The sequence below is a fragment of the Physeter macrocephalus genome, chromosome 15, assembly GCF_002837175.3.
Source record: "Physeter macrocephalus isolate SW-GA chromosome 15, ASM283717v5, whole genome shotgun sequence".
Lineage (NCBI taxonomy): Eukaryota > Metazoa > Chordata > Mammalia > Artiodactyla > Physeteridae > Physeter > Physeter macrocephalus.
In genome coordinates, this window is record NC_041228.1 from 75,962,388 (window position 1) to 75,981,392 (window position 19,005).

Below are 19,005 nucleotides of genomic sequence, written 5' to 3' on the forward strand. Positions count from 1 at the left end.
CCCCGCCTCCGGTCGCCCCGCCCCCGATCGCCCCACCCAGGGGGAGGGGCCTGGATCACCTCGCCCCTCACCCGCGCCCCGCCCCCTTGCGTAACCCGGATACACACCCACGCTCCCCTTTCACCTCACGGCCGTTGGCTAACGTGTAAGCCAGGCGCGCCGGCCGGCTGAGTAACTGGGAGCGCGCCGCCTGGGGGAGTCGCGCGTGCGGAAAGGCGGCGAGGGGCTTCTCGGCGCAGCTCGGCCTTTCCCGGGAGCGAGCGATGGGGCGCGCGGGCTTCGGGGAGCGGGCGCCGGTGTAGTCCGCGCGCTGCCCGACCCGGGAGCGTGGGCAGGCCTGTGAGGGCTGCCGCCCCGAGCGACCGGCCTCCCGCCATGGCCCCCATGGGCATCCGCCTGTCCCCGCTGGGAGTGGCCGTGTTCTGCCTGCTGGGGCTCGGCGTGCTCTACCACCTCTACTCGGGCTTCCTGGCCGGCCGCTTCAGCCTCTTCGGCCTGGGCGGCGAGCCGGGCGGCGGGGCGGCGGGGCCCGCGGCCTCGGCCGACGGGGGCATGGTGGACCTGCGCGAGATGCTGGCCGTGTCGGTGCTGGCGGCCGTGCGCGGCGGCGACGAAGTGCGGCGCGTCCGCGAGAGCAACGTCCTCCACGAGAAGTCCAAGGGGAAGACGCGCGAGGGGGCCGACGACAAGATGACCAGCGGGGACGTGCTGTCCAACCGCAAGATGTTCTACCTGCTCAAGACCGCCTTCCCCAACGTGCAGGTGGGCGTCGCGAGCCGGCGCTGGGGCGGGGGGCGGAGCGGGGGCCTGGGCGCGGGTCCCGGATCGTCGACTCCTGCAGCAGCCCCAGGCGTTCCGGCTCTGGCTCCGATTTTGCAGATCCGGAGATGGAGACGCACAGGTTTAGGTGCTCAAGGTCATAACAGAGTTCGTGGAAGAGCTGGGTGAGGTCGCGGGGCGTTCGACTCGGGGCGCATGACCTTCTGGCCCCTCCCCAGGTGTGCGCGCCCGCTTGGCACCTGGGATCTGGAGCTTTGGCTTCTGGGTGGGCCCTGTTCTCCAAAGGCAGAGAAAGTTAACTTCGCTCCCTGCCGCAGGCTCTTCTGTCGAATGAAGGGGTTGGACTAGCACCCCCAAGGCCCTCTAGCCTCCTTTCATTTAATTGCTGGAAGGGTCGTGACTGTAAAAATACATGTTTTCTGGCGGACCTGCCAGGAACCAGCTGAAGGCCACGGTAGACGTCTTGCTGCAGAGCTCTGGGTGTACAGGACATTTGTGGCTGGTGTGCCCACGATTTACTTTAGCTGTGGTCTCATCGGGACCCTCTTACTGGCATATATTTGGGGGGCCCTTCAAGGAAGTGTTTCGAAGTATATTTCCCAGCAACTTCAGCCTTCTATCCCTTATTTACTCCAAAGCGTAAGGATTGAAGAACGTTTCTGGGGAAGGAATTGCCATTTTCTTAGGGAAATCCAGACATTTTGGATTTGTTATTAATACTTTAAACTTCATCATTTTAGCGCAGCTGCTGTTGAATGAATAAAGCTTTTTAAAATGTATTACAGTCCAGAGGAAGAGCTACCATAGTGTGGCGGTACTTTCTATGTTTTAACTCACCTAACAGTAGATTTTGGCGACGGGGAAGAAAAATTGTTTCCAGTGGAATTTTATTGATTAGATAAACAGTGAAATGTAAACCCCAGCTTCTTTGGAAGGTATCTGACCTTTTACTGTTTTTCTTGTAAGACTTAGGAGTATTGTCATCGTAGAATTACATATCTTGTTTAACCCTCTCTCCAGTCTGTCGTATTACTGCTTTTTCTTTTTTTGGTCTTTTTTTCTTACTTTTTTTGCTGTTGTTGTCTTTTTAAAAAGTTTTTGCAGTGGGAAGGAACTTTGGCTCTCATATCACGAGCTGCTGGATACCTGATGTAATTGACATGATAGTTCTCAAACAAAACATAGAACATTTCAGGTTTTTCTTTTGCCCCACTGTGCTTTATCATCACAAATATTATCACAAAAAATACTTACCTTGTGTTTGCTTCTGGATGTAAGATGTGCTTGTAAAATTTCTTTTTCACTTCTCCGAAGCACATGGTGTTCCCTAAGAGTTTGTGGAAGAAAACGGGAATTTCAGAGAAGTTGATATATGCTAGTTATAACAATAGTAATAGTAACCATTTATTGAGTGTATTTTAGGTGTCCAGATCCTGGCTACATAGGACTTGACTTGATCCTCACAGCAACTTTAAGAAGTAAATTTTATTTTCCCACTTTCCACGTGGGAGACCTGAGACTCATGACACGCCACTCCACAGTTTTTATGAACTACCTTTAGGAGGCTACTTAAAACTTGTAGTGTGATTTTCTGGGGAAAATGTAAAATTGTGGAAGCTTAAAGGCAATAATAGTGAAATGTAACAGCAGAGTTGACTTTTTCAAAAAGGCGGCCAGTACAGAAATATTCTCGAATATTGAATATGTATATCCATATGTACATGTGTGTTCAAATGTGAACTCCACCCCACCGCACATCTATCAAAACTTTTGCCTTGGGTCACTTCCACAGGATTCTGCATTTGTTTTCTCCCTTCTTAACAAACGCTGGGGGAATAGCTGCCAAGGGTGATGAGCTGCGTTTTGTTAAAACACAGAAACTAAGCTTTTTACAGATGTTGAAGTCTGCTTTTATGTAAAATAACTTTTTGTTTTCTTGTGACTGAATGTTTGCATGTACGTCTTTTGCGTGTCTTGTGTTCGCGTTGGATGGTGATTAGTGGAATAGAGGAGGTTATGTTCATTTACACAATGTCACATTAGGATGGTGTCATGATGAGCTGTCTCCTTTTGTCAGTAAGTTGTTAGACTAGAGGCCAGATGTTACTGCCATCTAGGTAGTGACTCAGCCCTACATTCGTTCCTGTCTCTTTCCCTTCCTCCAACACCCAGAAGTACAGTCTTAAATGTCTAGACCAGTTAGGAGGCTTTCTCAAGTGAGAGATGATGCATTTTGAATTGGGGGTCATGGTTGTAGAGAGGATATATGTGGAAGGATATGAGAGAACTTCTAGGGATGTGTGTCAAAAATGACTTCTGTGTCTGGCTTTCACAGTTGGTGTTTTGCTGGTGGTGGTGGGCAGCGGAGGATGACAGGACAAGAGGGCGCGTTATGAATGCCGTCTTAGGCTTGTCAAGCTAGAGTTGCCTTTGAAAGGTCCAAGGGGGCTTGTTAAAGTGGTAGTTGAATATATGGCTCTTAAGCTCTGAAGAGACATTTGAATTAGAAATATAAATTTGTGAGTCATCAGTGTTGTAATATTAATTGAAACCTGTTTTGGACAGAGGTGCTTCGTGAGAGAATATAGTGTGAAGGGAAGATCAGGGCCTAGGACCAAGGATGACAAAAACTGAAAATAATCATTTAGTAAGAATACTAGCAGCCAGCTTTTATTAAGTGCTTACTCTGTGTTAAGCACTATACTGTTTGTTTGTTTTGCCTATTGTATTTCATTGATTCACCCAAAGAACCCTATAGGAAGGTATATTTATCACCCACTTTTAGCGATAAGGTAACTGCAGCTCAGAAAGATTAAGTGACTAGCCTAGGTAAGTCACATGCCCAGTAAAATGAGGAGCTGGAATTTAACTCAGGCGATCTGATGTAGAACACACACTCTTTATGGTGGTTCTGTGTGCAGGTCATTGGTAAATTTTGCGAGAGTTCTCTTGGTGTCTTGATGAGAAGGAAGCAAAATTTAAAAAGATGGGAAGTAAGGAAATAGAGACATTAAGTAAAGACAAGTCTTTCAAGAAATTGGGCTCTAAGGAACTTGGCTAGGGTATTATGTGGGACTAAGAGAAGGTTCTGTGGATTTTTTGTTTCATATGTTTGTTTTTAAAGTGTGAGACACCAGAGCATGTTTATTTATAGGGGTGTATTTAAGAGGTAATAGTTGGCAGTAAGAGGCTTCTGTGGGTAAAAGGAGAAGAAGACAGCTAGAGAGCTATATATATCCATTTAGAAAATAGTTATTGAATGCCTACTGAAAGCACAGTGTGAAGCATTATATCTAAAAACTTATTAGGATATAATGATTTAGGGAGAAATGCAGTAAATGCTACCTTCTTAAGGCATTAACCAAAAGTTTCTTTGACCCCAGAGTAACTGAACTGTCATATGAATGGCACTAATTGTATTTTAGGGTCTTGATTTCTTATTCTTCAATTCCTTGGTGAGGACTGAGACAGATAGGCAGTAGTGATGAGAGTAGATTGAGTGGAAGGTCTTACAGGGAAGAAATGAAACTGCATTGATGAAGCATAATGTTGTCAATCAAGAAGTATTTATGTAGCACCTACTGTGCCAGGCCCTGGTCTGGGCACTGGGGATAGAGCTATAGTAATGAAGGAAACTGTGTCCTTGAACTCACAGAACTTATGTTCTAGTGACTCAAGATGGTTAGTAAACATATAAACACATACGTCAGATACTGATGAGGGCTTTGAAGAGAATAAGATTGTGTGGGGAGAGGGGTGGGGGTGGGGTGGGGCCCTGCTCTGGCCATGGTGGTCAGGGAAGGCCATTCTGGGGCCCTGTCATAGGGGCTGAGAACTGAATGACGAGAAGCAGGCAGACCATCATGCAGAGGTTTGGGGAGAGTGTAGATGAACAGAAGAGTACAGGTGCAAAGGCCCTGAGGCCAGAGGATCAGATGAGGGCAAGTGAGTCTGGAGTGTAGTAAATAAGGGCACAAATAGAGAAAGGTTACTGGAGCCAGATCATCCCAGACTTAACCTTGTGGGTGATGGTAAGGAGTATGGATTTTATCTCAGTGTAATGAGAAACCATTATAAGGTTTTAAGCAGGGAGTGACATGATGTGATTTAGGAAGATGTCAGGTTGCTGGGTTGAGAAGTGGAGCTTCAGAAAGGCAGTAATTGATCTGTTTTGTTCACTATTCTATTCCCTTGCCCAAAGCAGTTTAGAATATATAGTCATTAAATTGTTGTTGAATGAATGAATGAATCAATGAATGCACGACTGGAGGCCAGAGCAATCAAAGGCTATTTTTGGAATCCAAGTGAGAGATAGAGGGTGGTTCAAACTAGGATATATTTCTTGGTATACATAGTGACAGGTATTTAGAATCGAGAGCTGGAATTTCCAGGGCTTACTGGCTGGTGGAATGTGGAAAATAATTGAGGAAGACTTACTGGTTTTGACTTTAACAACTGTTGGTAAGGCTGTTTACAGTGGTGGGAGTGTTTATTAAATTTGTAGGTGTGAAGTGGTAGTAGCAGGTAACAAATAGCTGTTGTGCAAAAACAGATCAGGTAATTGCGCTGATGTTCTTATTCTCTTACTCTGTTTGTTTCTCCCTTACCTGACTCTCAGTGAAAATCTTTTCAAATAAAGTTCTGTAACTTGTTAGCACATACTCAGTTGAAAGAATATGAAGAAACTGATGAACTCCAAGCAAAAATCTTAATCATTAAGGCACAGTGATAGGGCTTCCCTGGTGCTCCAGTGGTTAAGAATCCACCTTCCAAGGCACGGGATGTGGGTTCGATCCCTGGTCAGGGACTAAGATCCCACTTGCCACAGGGAAACTAAGCCCATGTGCTGCAGCTACTGAGCCTGCGCGCCACAGCTAGAGAAGCCCATGTGCTGCAACTACAGAGCCTGCGTGCCACAACTAGAGAGAAACCCATGCATAGCAGCAAAGAGCCCATGTGCCGCAATGAAAGATTCTGTGTGCCACAGCTAAGACCCGACACAGCCAAAAATAAATAAATAAATTTTTAAAAAAAGGCACAGTCATTGCCACTCAGACTTGGCACTACCGTTTTTGTAAAACTAGAGTGATCAAGACCCAGGAACTGCTTCTGTTTTCCTGGTGTCGCATCCATTATTTGTTTTAAGTTTATTCTGGTTTTCGCGTGTTCTTACTGCTGCATTCATTCATTGAGGTGGCCTAGCATTGTCATTAAGAGCATGGGCTCTATTAACCAAAATACTGTAGAGTGATATTTGCAAGATGGTAGTATAGGAATTCTCTATTGTCATTCCCTTACAGAACATTGATTTTGGCAGTCACCCACGGACAAGAGTTTCTTTGTGGAAGTCTGGGAGTCCAGCGGAGGAGTTTCAGCACATTACTGAGACAAAAAATTCCAAAAATAGATGCATTGAAGAGGGTAAAAGGAACATTTTCACTTTTCTTACGTTGCCCCTCTGTCAAGGTAGCACAGCTCAGTGCCAGGAAAGAGAAACCCCTTCAGCCTGTGATTTCACCCACAGGGGTGTGTGAGTGAGTGCCTGGCTTTTCTAGCCATGCAAGACACTGGCCAAAAGGCCTACTTTTTTTTCACCTCACCTAGATTATCTGCCAGTCTGAGGGATTGGGAGAAACTGTGGGAGCACCTAAGTCAGGACTCAGAGCTCATCAAACGGATGCTACTAACCTCCTTGCAAATGCCGTCAGGAAGCCTGCCCATAAGCCACTGGGGACTCCTTACCTGCAAACCCCCCCAAATGGCCTGTGAGCACCCCCAACAATACACACCTCACCCACACCACCCACCCGCTTTGGCCTGATTTTGGCACGTGCTCCCACAGACCGTGAGATTAAGCCGTTGCAGATGGCTAGTGAACAAATGCAGAAAGTCACCATGACTCTGGGATGGGGAAAAGGCTCACAGACTTGAGCATTTCAGGGCACCACCCTAGAGAAAACAAATGAGAGGCTCTCGGCACTTGGCCTGGCTTTAGGGGATTGAGATAAAGCAAACTATAACAAGGGGCGAAGAAGGTCAGTCTGTAATGATAAAAGGGTCATTTCATTAGGAGGATATAACAGTTGTAAATAGCTGTGCACACAACATCGGAGCATCTGAATATATTAAGCAAATATAGATCTGAAGCTAGAAAGAGAGCAATGCAACAATAGTAGGGACTTCAGTACCCCACTTTCAGTTACAGATCATCCAGACAGATCATCAAGAGAGAAATAATAGACTTGCACCATAGATTGAATGGACCTATCATACATATACAGAACATTTTATCAGCAGCAGAATAATACACATTCTTCTCAAACTCACATAGGATATTCTCCAGGATAGATCACATATTAGGCCAGAAAACAAGTCTTAACAAATTGAAGAATATTGAAATCATATCAACCATCTTTTCTGACCACAGTGATGTAAAACTAGAAGTCAGTAACAGAAGGAATGCTGGAAAATTTACGAATATGTGAAAACTAAACAACACTCAGAAAAAGTCAAAAGGGGAATGAAAAAAATATCTTGAAGTAAACAAAAATGGAAGCACAACATACCAAAGCTTATGGGATGCAGCAAAAGCAGTTCCAAGGGGGAAATTTATACAAAAAAAAAGAAAAAAGCCTACATTAAGAAAAAAGAAAAATCTCAAACAACCTAACTCACACCTCAAGGAACTAGGAAAAGAAGAACAAACTAAGCCCAAAATTAGCAGCAGGAAGGAAATAATAAAGGTCAGAGCAGAAATAAGAGACTAGAAAAGCAACAGAAAATATGAACTGAGATCTGGTTTTTTGAAAAGGTAAAATTGACAAACCTTTAGCGAGACTAAGATAAGAGAATACTCAAATACATAAAATCAGTAATGAAAGCATAGACATTACACCTGATACTGCAAAATACAAAGGATCATAACAGACTACTCTGAACAGTTATATGCCAACAAATTGGATAACCTAGAAGAAATGGATAAATACCTTAAAAACCTACCAAGACTGAACTAGGAAAAAATAGAATATCTGAACAGATCTGTAATTAGTAAGATTAAATCATTAGTCAAAAGTCTCCCAACAAAGAAAATCCAAGGACCATATGACTTCTTCAGTGAATTCAACCAAACATTTAATGAAGAATTAATTCCAGTCCTTCCCAAATTCTTCCAAAGAATTGAAGAAGTAGCAACACTCCCAAACTCTCTTTATGAAACCAGCATTACCCTGATACCAAAGTCATACAAAGACACTACAAGAAAAGAGCATTATAGGCCAACATCCCTGATGAATATACATGTAAAAATTCTCAACAAAATACTAGCAAACTGAATTCAACAGCACATTTAAAGGATTAAACACCATGATCAGGTAGAATTTACCCTTGGGATGTAAGGACAGTTTAACATATGTAAATCAGTCAAGGTGATATACCACTTGAACAGAATGAAAGATAAAAATCGTTGATTCAACATACTTACATGATAAAAACTCTCAACAAATTAAGTATAGGAGGACTATACCTCAACATAATAAAGGCCATATATGACAAGACCACAGCTAATGTCCTCAATGGTGAAAAGCTTTTAGTTTTCCCTCTAAGATCAGAAACAAGACAGAGATGCTCACTTTTACGACATCCATTCAACATAGTACTGGAAGTCCTAGCTAGAGCAATTAGGTAAGTAAAACAAATAAAATGCATCCAAATCAGAAAGGAAGAAGTATAATTGTCTCTGCAGATGAGCCAGTCTAACATATAGAAAACCCTTAAGACTCTACCAAAATACTTTTGAAGTAGTAAACAAATTCGGTAAAGTTGCGGGATACAAAATCAATATGCAAAAATCAGTTCTATTTCTGTATGCTAACAACAGTGAACTATCTGAAAGAGAAATTAAGAAAACAATCCCATTTACATTAACATCAAAACCAATAAAATAAGAATAAATTTAACCAAGGCAGTGAAAGACCCGTATACTGAAAACTGAAAGACATTGATGAAAGAAATTGAAGAAGATACAAATAAATGGAAAGAGATTGCTTGTTCTTGGATTGGGAAAATTAATATTGTTATAATATCTGTACTCCCCAAAGCAATCTTCAGATTCAGTGCAATTCTTATCAAAATTCCAATGGCAGTTTTCAGAGAACTAGAACAAACAATCCTAAAACTCATATGGACCACAAAAGACCTGAGTAGCCAAGCAAGAACAAAGCTGGAGGCATCACACTTTCTGATTTCAAATTATATTACAAAGCTATAGTAATCAAAACAATATGATAGTGGCATAAAACATACACATAGACCAATAGAATTTAATATAGAGTTCAGAAATAATCCAGTGCATATACGTCCAGCTAATCTTTGACAAGGTGCCAAGAACACACCATGGGGAAAAGATAGTCTCTTCAATAAATGGTGCTGGGAATGCTGGTTATCCATATGCAAAAGAATGAAACTGAACCTTTATCTTACACCACGCAACAAAAATTAACTCAAAATACGCTAAGGATTTAAGCGTGACACCTAAAACCTAAAATTCCTTAGCATGGTCTTAGGAATGATTTTTTTTTGGAAAAGGCACCAAAAAGCATGGAAAACAAAAGCAAAGGTAAACAAGTGGGACAACATCAAACTAAAAAGCTTTTTGCACAGGAAAGGAGACAGTCAACTAAATGAAAAGGCAACCTATGGAATGGCAGAAGGTATTTGCAAGCCATATATATGATAAGGGCTTAATGTCTAAAACATGTAAGGAAGTCAGCTCAGTAGCAAAAGAATAAATAATTCAATTAAAAAATGGGCAAAGGACCCAAATAGACATTTTTCCAAAGAAGACATCTAATTAGCCATCTGATGTATGAACAGGTGCTCAACACCACTAATCATGAGGAAAATACAAATCAAAACCACAATGAGATATGAATTCACACCTGTTAGGATTGCTTTTATCAAATAGACAAGAGATAAGTGTTGGCAAGGATGTGGAGAAAAGGGAGCTCTTGCCTTTTATACTCTCGTTGGGAATGTAAATTGGTACAGCCATTAATGGAAAACAGTGTGGAGGTTCTTCAAAAAAAATTTAAAATAGAACTGCTATATGATCCAGCAGTCTCACTTCTGGATATATATCTGAATGAAATGAAATCAGTATCTGGAGGAAATATCTGTACTCGCAAGTGCATTGTAACAATATTCGTCATAGTTAAGATATGGAAACAATGGATAGATACGTGTCCATCTATGCATGAATGAATAAAGAAAATGTGATGCACACACACATACACATAAAGTGGAATGCTATTCAACCTTTAAAAAGAAGGACGTCTTGCCAATTGGGACAACATAGATGAACCTGGAGGGAACTCTGCTAAGTGAAATAACCCAGACAGAGAAAGTAAAATATTGTATGGTATCACATTTACATGTGGAATCTTAAAAGAAAAAAGAAAAAAAAACAAGTCAAAATTGTAGAAACAGTGAGCAGAATGGTGGTTGCCGGAGTCTAGGGGATGGGGTAAAATGGGGAGATGTTGGTCAAGTGTATAAACTTTCAATTAGGGACTTCCCTGGTGGCACAGTGGTTAAGAATCCGCCTGCCAATGCAGGGGACACGGGTTCGAGCCCTGGTCCAGAAAGATCCCACATGCTGTGGAGCAACTAAGCCCATGCGCCACAACTACTGAGCCGGAGCTGTAGAGCCCAGGGTCCACAACTACGGAGCCCACGTTCCACAACTACTGAAGCCCGTGCACCTAGAGCCCATGCTCCGCAACAAGAGAAGCCACCGCAATGAGAACCCCGCACACCGCAACGAAGAGTAGCCCCCGCTTGCCACAACTAGAGAAAGCCCGCGCACAGCAATGAAGACCCAACGCAGCCAAACTTAAATAAATAAATAAATGTATTTTTTAATAAAAGCAACTTTCAATTATAACTAAGATAAGTTCTGAGGATCTGATGGTGCAGCAAGGTGACTGTGGTTTATATTACTGAATTATATGCGTGAAATTTGCTTCAAGAGTAGATCTTAAGTGTTCTCACCACAAAAGAAAAAAGGAAATACGTGATGTGGTAGATACGTCAATTTACTTAATTGTGGTACTTACTCCACAGTGTATGTGTATATCATCTCGTCATGTTGTACACTTTAAATACATTCAGCTTTGTCAATTATACCTCAGTGAAGCTGGGGGGAAAAGCCAAAATATGTCAAGGAAAGTCATCCCACCATGATGTTTTTGTGTATATATATATATATATATATATATATATATATATATCTTACATATATATCATGATATATCATATATATATATTTTTTCCCTTTCCCCAAAATGGATTGTTCTGTTTCCAAGAAAGGGTTAAAAAAAGTGTAGGGATTTTGATTGAAGTTGCTTTAAATCTACAGTTTACAGATGGGAGAATTGACATCTTTATCATTGTTTTTAAGTCATATTGTTTTTAAGGCATAATTTTAAGTCCATTGTCACTTTTCTCTTTCTGACTCTTATAGTGACGTGTGTTCAGTGTTCCATAATATTGTCAGTCCATTTTCACACTTTTTTTTTTTCTTTTGCGGTATGCGGGCCTCTCACTGTTGTGGCCTCTCCCGTTGCGGAGCACAGGCTCCGGACGCGCGGGCTCAGCGGCCATGGCTCACGGGCCTAGCCGCCCCGCGGCATATGGGATCTTCCCAGACAGGGCACGAACCCATGTCCCCTGCATCGGCAGGCGGATTCTCAACCACTGCGCCACCAGGGAAGCCCCATTTTCACACTTTTAGATCTGTTACTTTTCCTAAATATTAAGTTTTAAATAGCTTGTTTCCTTGGTGTTTAGTTTCTTTTTATATTTCTCTATGTTTAGATTCTCTGTCCTGCTTACACAACAAGCTAATTTCGAATATTAGATTGGAAAGCACTGAAAGACAATGTCACTGGAATTTCTTACATATTTTCATTTTGCAGTGGCATTCCTTGAAATAAAACTATTTATCTACTTTCAGTTTATGGGATTTTGTCTGAATTGTTTTTCTCTCTTCTATTTTTTCCAAGTAGTGATTTTTTTCTAACTTTAAAACTTTTTTAACTGTTAACTATTTTTAATGCAGATAAATACTGAGGAACATGTGGATGCAACTGATCAGGAGGTTATCTTATGGGATCGTAAGATTCCTGAGGACATCCTAAAGGAAATAGCCACTCCTCAGGAAGTACCAGCAGAGAGTGTTACTGTCTGGATTGACCCACTTGATGCTACGCAGGAATATACGGGTAATTTTAAATTAAAGTTGATTTTAGGCTTTATGTTGCCATTATGTATCGGAGAACCAGAACAAGGGCAGGTGGTGTATTCCTGGTGGTAAGTACTTTACCAATCTGACACAACTTTTCCAATTAGATTTTAAGATGGAGAGCTGGATTAAAGCACTGTGGTATGCAACTTCTGGAGTGGATCAGTTATTCTCAACCTTTATTTTTTCCCTCAGACCACTGTATTATGGCATCCTCCTCTCACTGTGTCACTGATTCTTGAGTGAAGGGAAGTTTCTAGCAGTCACAACAACAAAATAGTTCCTATTGGACCCCAATTTATTGAAGTGCTGATTTACATATTGATTTATTTATTGAGGTGCTCGTTATTGAGGTATTGTATAGCCAGAATACAATATTCACTTGTGATTTTTGGAATTTAGGTTTTATTCCATATGCATCTGTTCTTGGAATTCAAGATAGTAAATCCTAGGCACGCAGGGAGCAAGTAAACAGCAAAATAGAGTTACTTCTCCCGCCTCCTCTTGCTGTTCTTTTCGCCTGGGCCTGGCTCCTGTTTTGTTTCTGTGCATCTCCTCCCAGTCCTGACTTCTTACACAGAGATACATAATTTTCTGTGTTTGCTTTGTTCTCTTGGTACATAAAAGTTGATTGCTTATCTATCTGTTCTTCTAAACGGTACGTTCTCTGAATGTGGAAGCTTCTGCTTTTTCACCTTTGCACTCTAGCGCTTAAGCACGGAACTTGGCCCAAAACAGACACTCAGTAGAGAACTATTTGGAGAACAGGGAGAAGACACTAGGTGTGTATATCTGATGGTAACTGAAATTATAAAACAATATTTTGCAGCAATAGTAGAAATATGGAATATTGAGGGCTTTGTTTGTAAAAAGTTTTTCCTAGACTGCAATTGATTTGATGATATAATAGTGATATTTAGTGAGCACATCCCTTGTACAGGGACTATTCTAAATGCTTTTTAAAATTCTAAATGCTTTAAATATTGAATTTTTAAATTCAATCCTAAAATTATTTTAATAATAATTTTTATTATTGGATTTGTTTTTTTTTTTCTTGTAGAGGATCTTCGAAAGTATGTTACTACTATGGTGTGTGTGGCTGTAAATGGTAAACCTGTGCTAGGAGTAATACATAAGCCATTTTCTGCATATACAGGTAAGAAATATGCTAGAGCTTCCAAGAGTTAATGTTATTAAACCATTTGTCTATAGTATTTACTGTCCTGTTGGAATCTCAGCTGTAGCTCAGTAATTGTTAAAGTCAGTCCCCTACGCTACCTCACCCCCTCCTTGGATACAGTGAGGACTTTATTGTTGGTACTAATAATATATGACAAAGCAGAGCTTTCTAAACCTTGTTTAGAGAACAGAAACTGTGTTCAATGAAGATAACCGATTCTTAGTGTGTCGGGGACTACAACTGGGCATGGACTCCCCAGCAGCTGAGCTCCTCTCTGCTTCTGTTATGCTGTTGCTGGGGATAAGGGTCCAGGGCTCTTACACCTTGGATTCTGTGTACATTCTGAGATCCACCGTGAAGTGGACTTAGCCCAACCTGTTGTCGTATCAGGAAATGAGCTTGATGTTGTGGTGGTTAAGGGCAGTGCCAGTCTCAGCATTACAGTTGGGTGGTGTCACTGTGAAAGTCTTAATAATCAGGCCAATCCCTCTGTAGGCCTGGACACCCTTCCGAGCTCCTTTAGACCCTTGCTTCCCCACCTTCTTGATGCAGTAATGTTTGTTAGCTTCCTGCAGGTGGCAGGTCAGATCCATGACAGTCGTGTTGGGAGGGGGAATATGGAAGGCCATGCCAGAGAGCTTGCCATTCAACTCAGGAATGACCTTGCCCAAAGCCTTGTCAAGCTAATGAATCCTGGGATGACACTTTGGGATCTGCAGTTTGCCAGAGAGGCTAGTCATGGTCTTGCAGATAGCAGTGATGGTGTGCACTCTGGGTTACAAGTCCACGATGACACCGTGAATTTCAGGGTGGTGAAGTGGAGGGAAACAATTAGTGGTATAAGCAGTATTACTGACAGTCTGAAGGGAATCCTCATACTTTTAACTGGTAACTCCCGTCAAAAACTTGAGGCTAGGATTATGGCCCTTTCGACTCCAGTCTTCTCTAAGATGATGAAGTTCTTGATGGGGACAGTATCTACTTTGCCAGTACTGAAAGCAGCCCTGGTGACCAGTTATAGTAGGCTGACTAATGTCTCCCTCAAATTCACATCCATCCCTGTATTAGTATTCTAGAGCTGCCATTAAAAATCCCATAAACAGTGTGTCTTTAAACAGCAGATATATGGTCTGTCACAGTTTTGGAGGCTAGAAGTCCAAAATCAAGGTGTGGACAGAGCCATACTCTCTGAAACCTACAGGGAAAAATCCTTCCATATCTTTCTCTTAGCTTCTGGTAGTTTGCTAGCAATCCCCAGGGTCTCTTGGTGTAAATCCAGTCTCTGCCTCTGTCATCGGTGTGTGTTGTGTCTCCCTGTGTGTCTGTGTCTGTGTGTCATGTCTTATAAAGACACCAGTCATGGTAGCTTAAGGGCCTACCCTACTCCAGCATGACTTCATCTTAACTAAGTACATCTGCTAGTAACTTATGATCCTGTTTTCAAATAGAGGCAGATTCTGATGTGCTGGGGGTCAGGATTTCAACATGTCTTTTGGGGGAAAACAGTTCAACTCATAACAACCCAGAACTTCAGAAGGTGACCTTTTTTGGAAATAAGGTCCTGGCAGATGTAATTAAGGTAAATATCAACATGAGCTCATCCTGCATTAGGGTGGGCCCTTAAACCAATGAGAGCATCCTTAGAAGAAACAGAGAGCGCGCGGACATACCAGGGGTAAGACGATGTGATAGGAGGCAGGGCCTGGAGTGATGCGTGCAAGCCGAGGGACACCAAAGACTGCTGGCAGCCGAAAGAAGCTAGGAGAGAGGCACAGAACAGACCCTCCCTTCGAGCTTCCAGAAGGAACAAAACCCTGCCAACATCGTGATTTTGGACTTGCTGGCCTCCAGGCTGTGAGAAAATAAATTTCTCTCATTGTAAGCCACCAAGTTGTGGTAATGTGTTATGGCAGCCCTAGGAAACTAACACATCGGGCATCCGTATAGTTTTATCGTTTACTCCAGCCTCATCCGTCGTGTGTCATCGGTGTGGCTGACACTGCATAAAAATGCTGTCTGTCAAGTGGAGAGAAATAGAGACAAAGTTAATTTTTTATTACTCTAGATTATTTGCTTTGCAGAATAACCTTGTACCCGAATTCTAGCTGCTCGGAGATAGGCTAAACATATATATGAGGATTGGCTCTGCGTTTCAAAACGAAATCTGCATTGTGTTATCTGACCTTTTAACTCCTTTTCATAATTCAGGTAGTTTTTTTCAGTTGACAGTTTGATGAGCTACAAAAGCTTCATGCCATTACTGTGGTAGTGTGCCTTAAGATTAATTATATAATTGCTTAATGGTTTACGGATTGCTTTCACATATTTCATTTAATCCTTACCAGATTAGTTATTATACAGGTTAGACTTCTAGTTGAAGCTGTGTAATAATCTGCACCAAAATACAGGAGATTGAACGAAACAGTTTATTTCTCTCTTCTCCAGCAGCCTGTATGTAAGCAGACCATGGCAGCTCCCTGGTACCAAATTCTCACACAAATTCTCTTGCTGTTTCGCTGTACTAAAGTTAGTTGCCCTCATCTGCATGACTGAGGTTGGCTCACTGCTTCATCCACTTTCCAGCAGCGGAGAGGGCTAGAAGGCAGACGCGGAAGATGTTTCCCACTAAGGGTTTGACCTGTAAGTTGTACACATCACTTCAGCGCGCATCCATTGATCAACACATAGCTGGAATCCAGCCACAAGGGAGGTGAAGAAATGTAGTCTTTATTTTCAGTGGCCATCCAAGCCGAAATTCAGGGGCTCTGTCCCTCAGGGAACACAGGGAGCGTGGATATTGGAGTGTAATGTAGCAGTACGGCTACTCTTCGTCCGGCTCCTGAGGGAGGGACACGGTTACTACTAGCATTGCACTTAAAGGTGAGAAAATGAACCTCAGAAATTTGATATGTTCCTCAAGATCGTCCAGCTAAGGTAGAGGAGTCAACCTCAGGAATTTCATGCAAATGGTATAAAATCACACCACTTCTGTAATTACAACTCAGTGATTCCTAACATGTGTATAGCGTTTACAAATTTATGTTATCTCATTTGAACCTTTCGATAACTCTGGGTGACAAAGAAAAATGTTGTCCTTTTTGTAGATGAGAAAACGGCCTTAGCAGCTCTCATCGAGAAAACCATACAGTTTTAAATGTTACTGTAAGAGCTAACCACTCCTTATTTTAGTATCTTACATTTGTTTAGTATTTTCACAGTTAGTGAAGAGTATTGACATAAATTCATTTCAGTCTCAAAGTAACTCTGGAAAGAATATAAAATAGGAAATAGGTGACTTTTTTTTAATAAAAAAGAGAAAACAGGCACATAAAGGTTATGTACAGGGCTTAAGTCTTTGAGATCCTCTCTCATTCTTCTGACAGCGTCCCTCATGCCTGTTTCTGTCAGTTAGAACTGCCTTTAGCTGCGTATAAAATAAATCGTGGTTGCAGTGGTTAAACAAGTAAGGGCTTTATTTTTCTCACCTAATTAAGACGGCCACAGGGTAGGAATGATTCGGTGGCTTTCTGATTCTCTTAAATGCCTGACTCCTCTCTTTTTGCTTTTTTTTCTTAGAAGGTGGCATTTTGTTTGCATGCTCGCAAAAATGGGCGATTCCGGTTACCATGGCTCTATTCTAGGCAGGAAGAAAGGGCAAAGAAGAGGGACAAAAGATCTATCTTAGATATTCTTTCTATCTGGAAAGACTGACTTGAAGCCCTCTGCTTCATCTCATTGGCCAAATGTCACGTGGCACGCTTAGCTGCCAACAGAGCCTGCTGCCCAAAGAGAATTAGAACTGGGATAGAGAAAATGCAAAGAAAGTTGGTATCAGAGAGGCTGATAGGTCCTGGTCTCCACATCTGTTCATGTTAGGAGGGAGAATGGCGATAATAAAACCTCCATTTTTAAAAACCTTTATTCCATCAGAATATATAATATGCCCCCCTCATAGGTTTAGGAACATAAGGTGCTTGCTAGTCAGCAAACATTCCAAAAGAATCAATATGCCCTTAATTAGGTGTGGGTTGACCTTCCATTCCTGGATCGAACGTTTGTTTGGCTTGTGCCCTCTTTGGGACTATTGTTTTCACATCCAGCCTGTATATTGATGTTGGCAGAGTACAAACTGTCAAGTATTGTGTATTTACCAGAATTCAGCTACACTTGACTATAATGGGAGCTAGATATTATTGTTGCTGGCAACAGTTAGAACAAAGCTGATCAAAATTCTTATCAGACTTAATTAGAATTAATTCACTGAGTGAAATATTTAAAAGCAAGGGATACTTGAATAGTACCTATTTTAATGAAGTAATATAGGTGTAATAAGTAGGTGTAGTATATCCACTCAGTGGAAATTTGTAGCTATTAAAAATAAGTTATAATGTCTGAAGTATGTGTAGAAAAGTACCAATCACTTTTTATTTCCTACTGGACTTTTTGTTAGCATGTCTTATAGATAGACTAAACATATTCTGTTGGCTGCTATTTTAGCTTATCACTACTACCTTATCATCAACATCAATCATTTATATTTATTTAAGCACCTACTGTATTTTTTTAAGGGTCTTGAAATAATTTTGTCCATTTAAATGTTAGGACTGAATGTCTTGAGTTTATGTGATCTGAAATATATATTTTTAATATTAAATTAGTAATTCTTATCTAAAATTACTCTGGTACTATCTACTGAGGTATAGTCTTTATTCTCTTACACAATACTGACCTCTAGAGATACAGCATTGTAAATTCACTTCTTAATAAAACTTGATCATTTCTAAAAAGAATTTAGAGGATTTTTTTGCTTCTCATTTCTTATTTTACTTTTATTATGAATAACTCAAAAAACCAATTCTAATGGATTTTCATGTACTCCATCCAGATTTAACAGTTGATAACATTTTTATATATTTGCTTTTATTTATTTATTCATTTATTTGCCTGTGTACTTTAGAGAAAATTACAAGGATCATGACATTTTACCCCTATATATTTCAATATGCATGTCTAAAAAGAACATGTTTCTAAACAAGAACAGTACTATTAATATAATAATAAAATTAAGAATTATTCCATAATTGATCCAATAGTCACATTTCCCCCAATTGTCCCCCAGTGGTGATTCTCTTGCTATCAGCAGTTAATCTAGAGAGAGATTTTGGCATCATTTGAAATCAGGATTCCATTAAACCTTCCATGTAATAGTTTTAAGATCTATTTAAGATGTAAAATGGGATTTTCAGTTCTGTTGTTTTTTTCTACATATGTTAGCTGAAGTTCTGTAGAGAAAGTTCTCCATCAACTTGGGGTTATTTATTTACCGTAAAACGTGGTTTCTACTCAAAGACACCGTACTCTTTTCCTTTACCAATTTTCAAGTTAGGGTTAGGGTAAAAACCACCTCCAGTGCAAACAAATGTTATTCTGGGGCAAGAGTAGGCATTCTCTCTCTCTCTCTTTAATATCCTTATCTCCTGGATTTTTATATATTCAATGTGATTCAGACTACAGTTATTATTTTTTAAGTTTAATTTGTTCTCCTGTTGTTGCATTTTTTACTAACACTTTAATATATACTTTTCTCTTTAAATACCACTATATAGTCATCTTCTTCAGGTATTACCTATTGGTTCTCTCCTAGCAGCAGCAGTTAAATTAGCTTAGTTTAGCCTTCTTGACCAACTATCCCATTTTAGCCAATCATTTTTTTTTTTTTTTTTTTTTTTTTTTTTTTTTTGGGTAT

The 19,005-nt window shown here is 40.9% G+C and overlaps 1 protein-coding gene across 1 annotated transcript in view; it reads left to right on the plus strand.

Annotated features, from left to right (window-relative positions):
* The first annotated feature begins 133 nt into the window (after nt 1-133).
* Nucleotides 134-19,005, plus strand: part of BPNT2 (3'(2'), 5'-bisphosphate nucleotidase 2) — a 25,442-nt gene continuing 6,570 nt past the window's right edge. Inside the window, exons 1-3 of the mRNA XM_007112034.2 lie at nt 134-762; nt 11,897-12,059; nt 13,140-13,235. Of these exons, the coding sequence (XP_007112096.1) occupies nt 376-762; nt 11,897-12,059; nt 13,140-13,235 (646 nt within the window). The 5' untranslated portion in view covers nt 134-375. The remainder of the gene's footprint in view (nt 763-11,896; nt 12,060-13,139; nt 13,236-19,005) is intronic.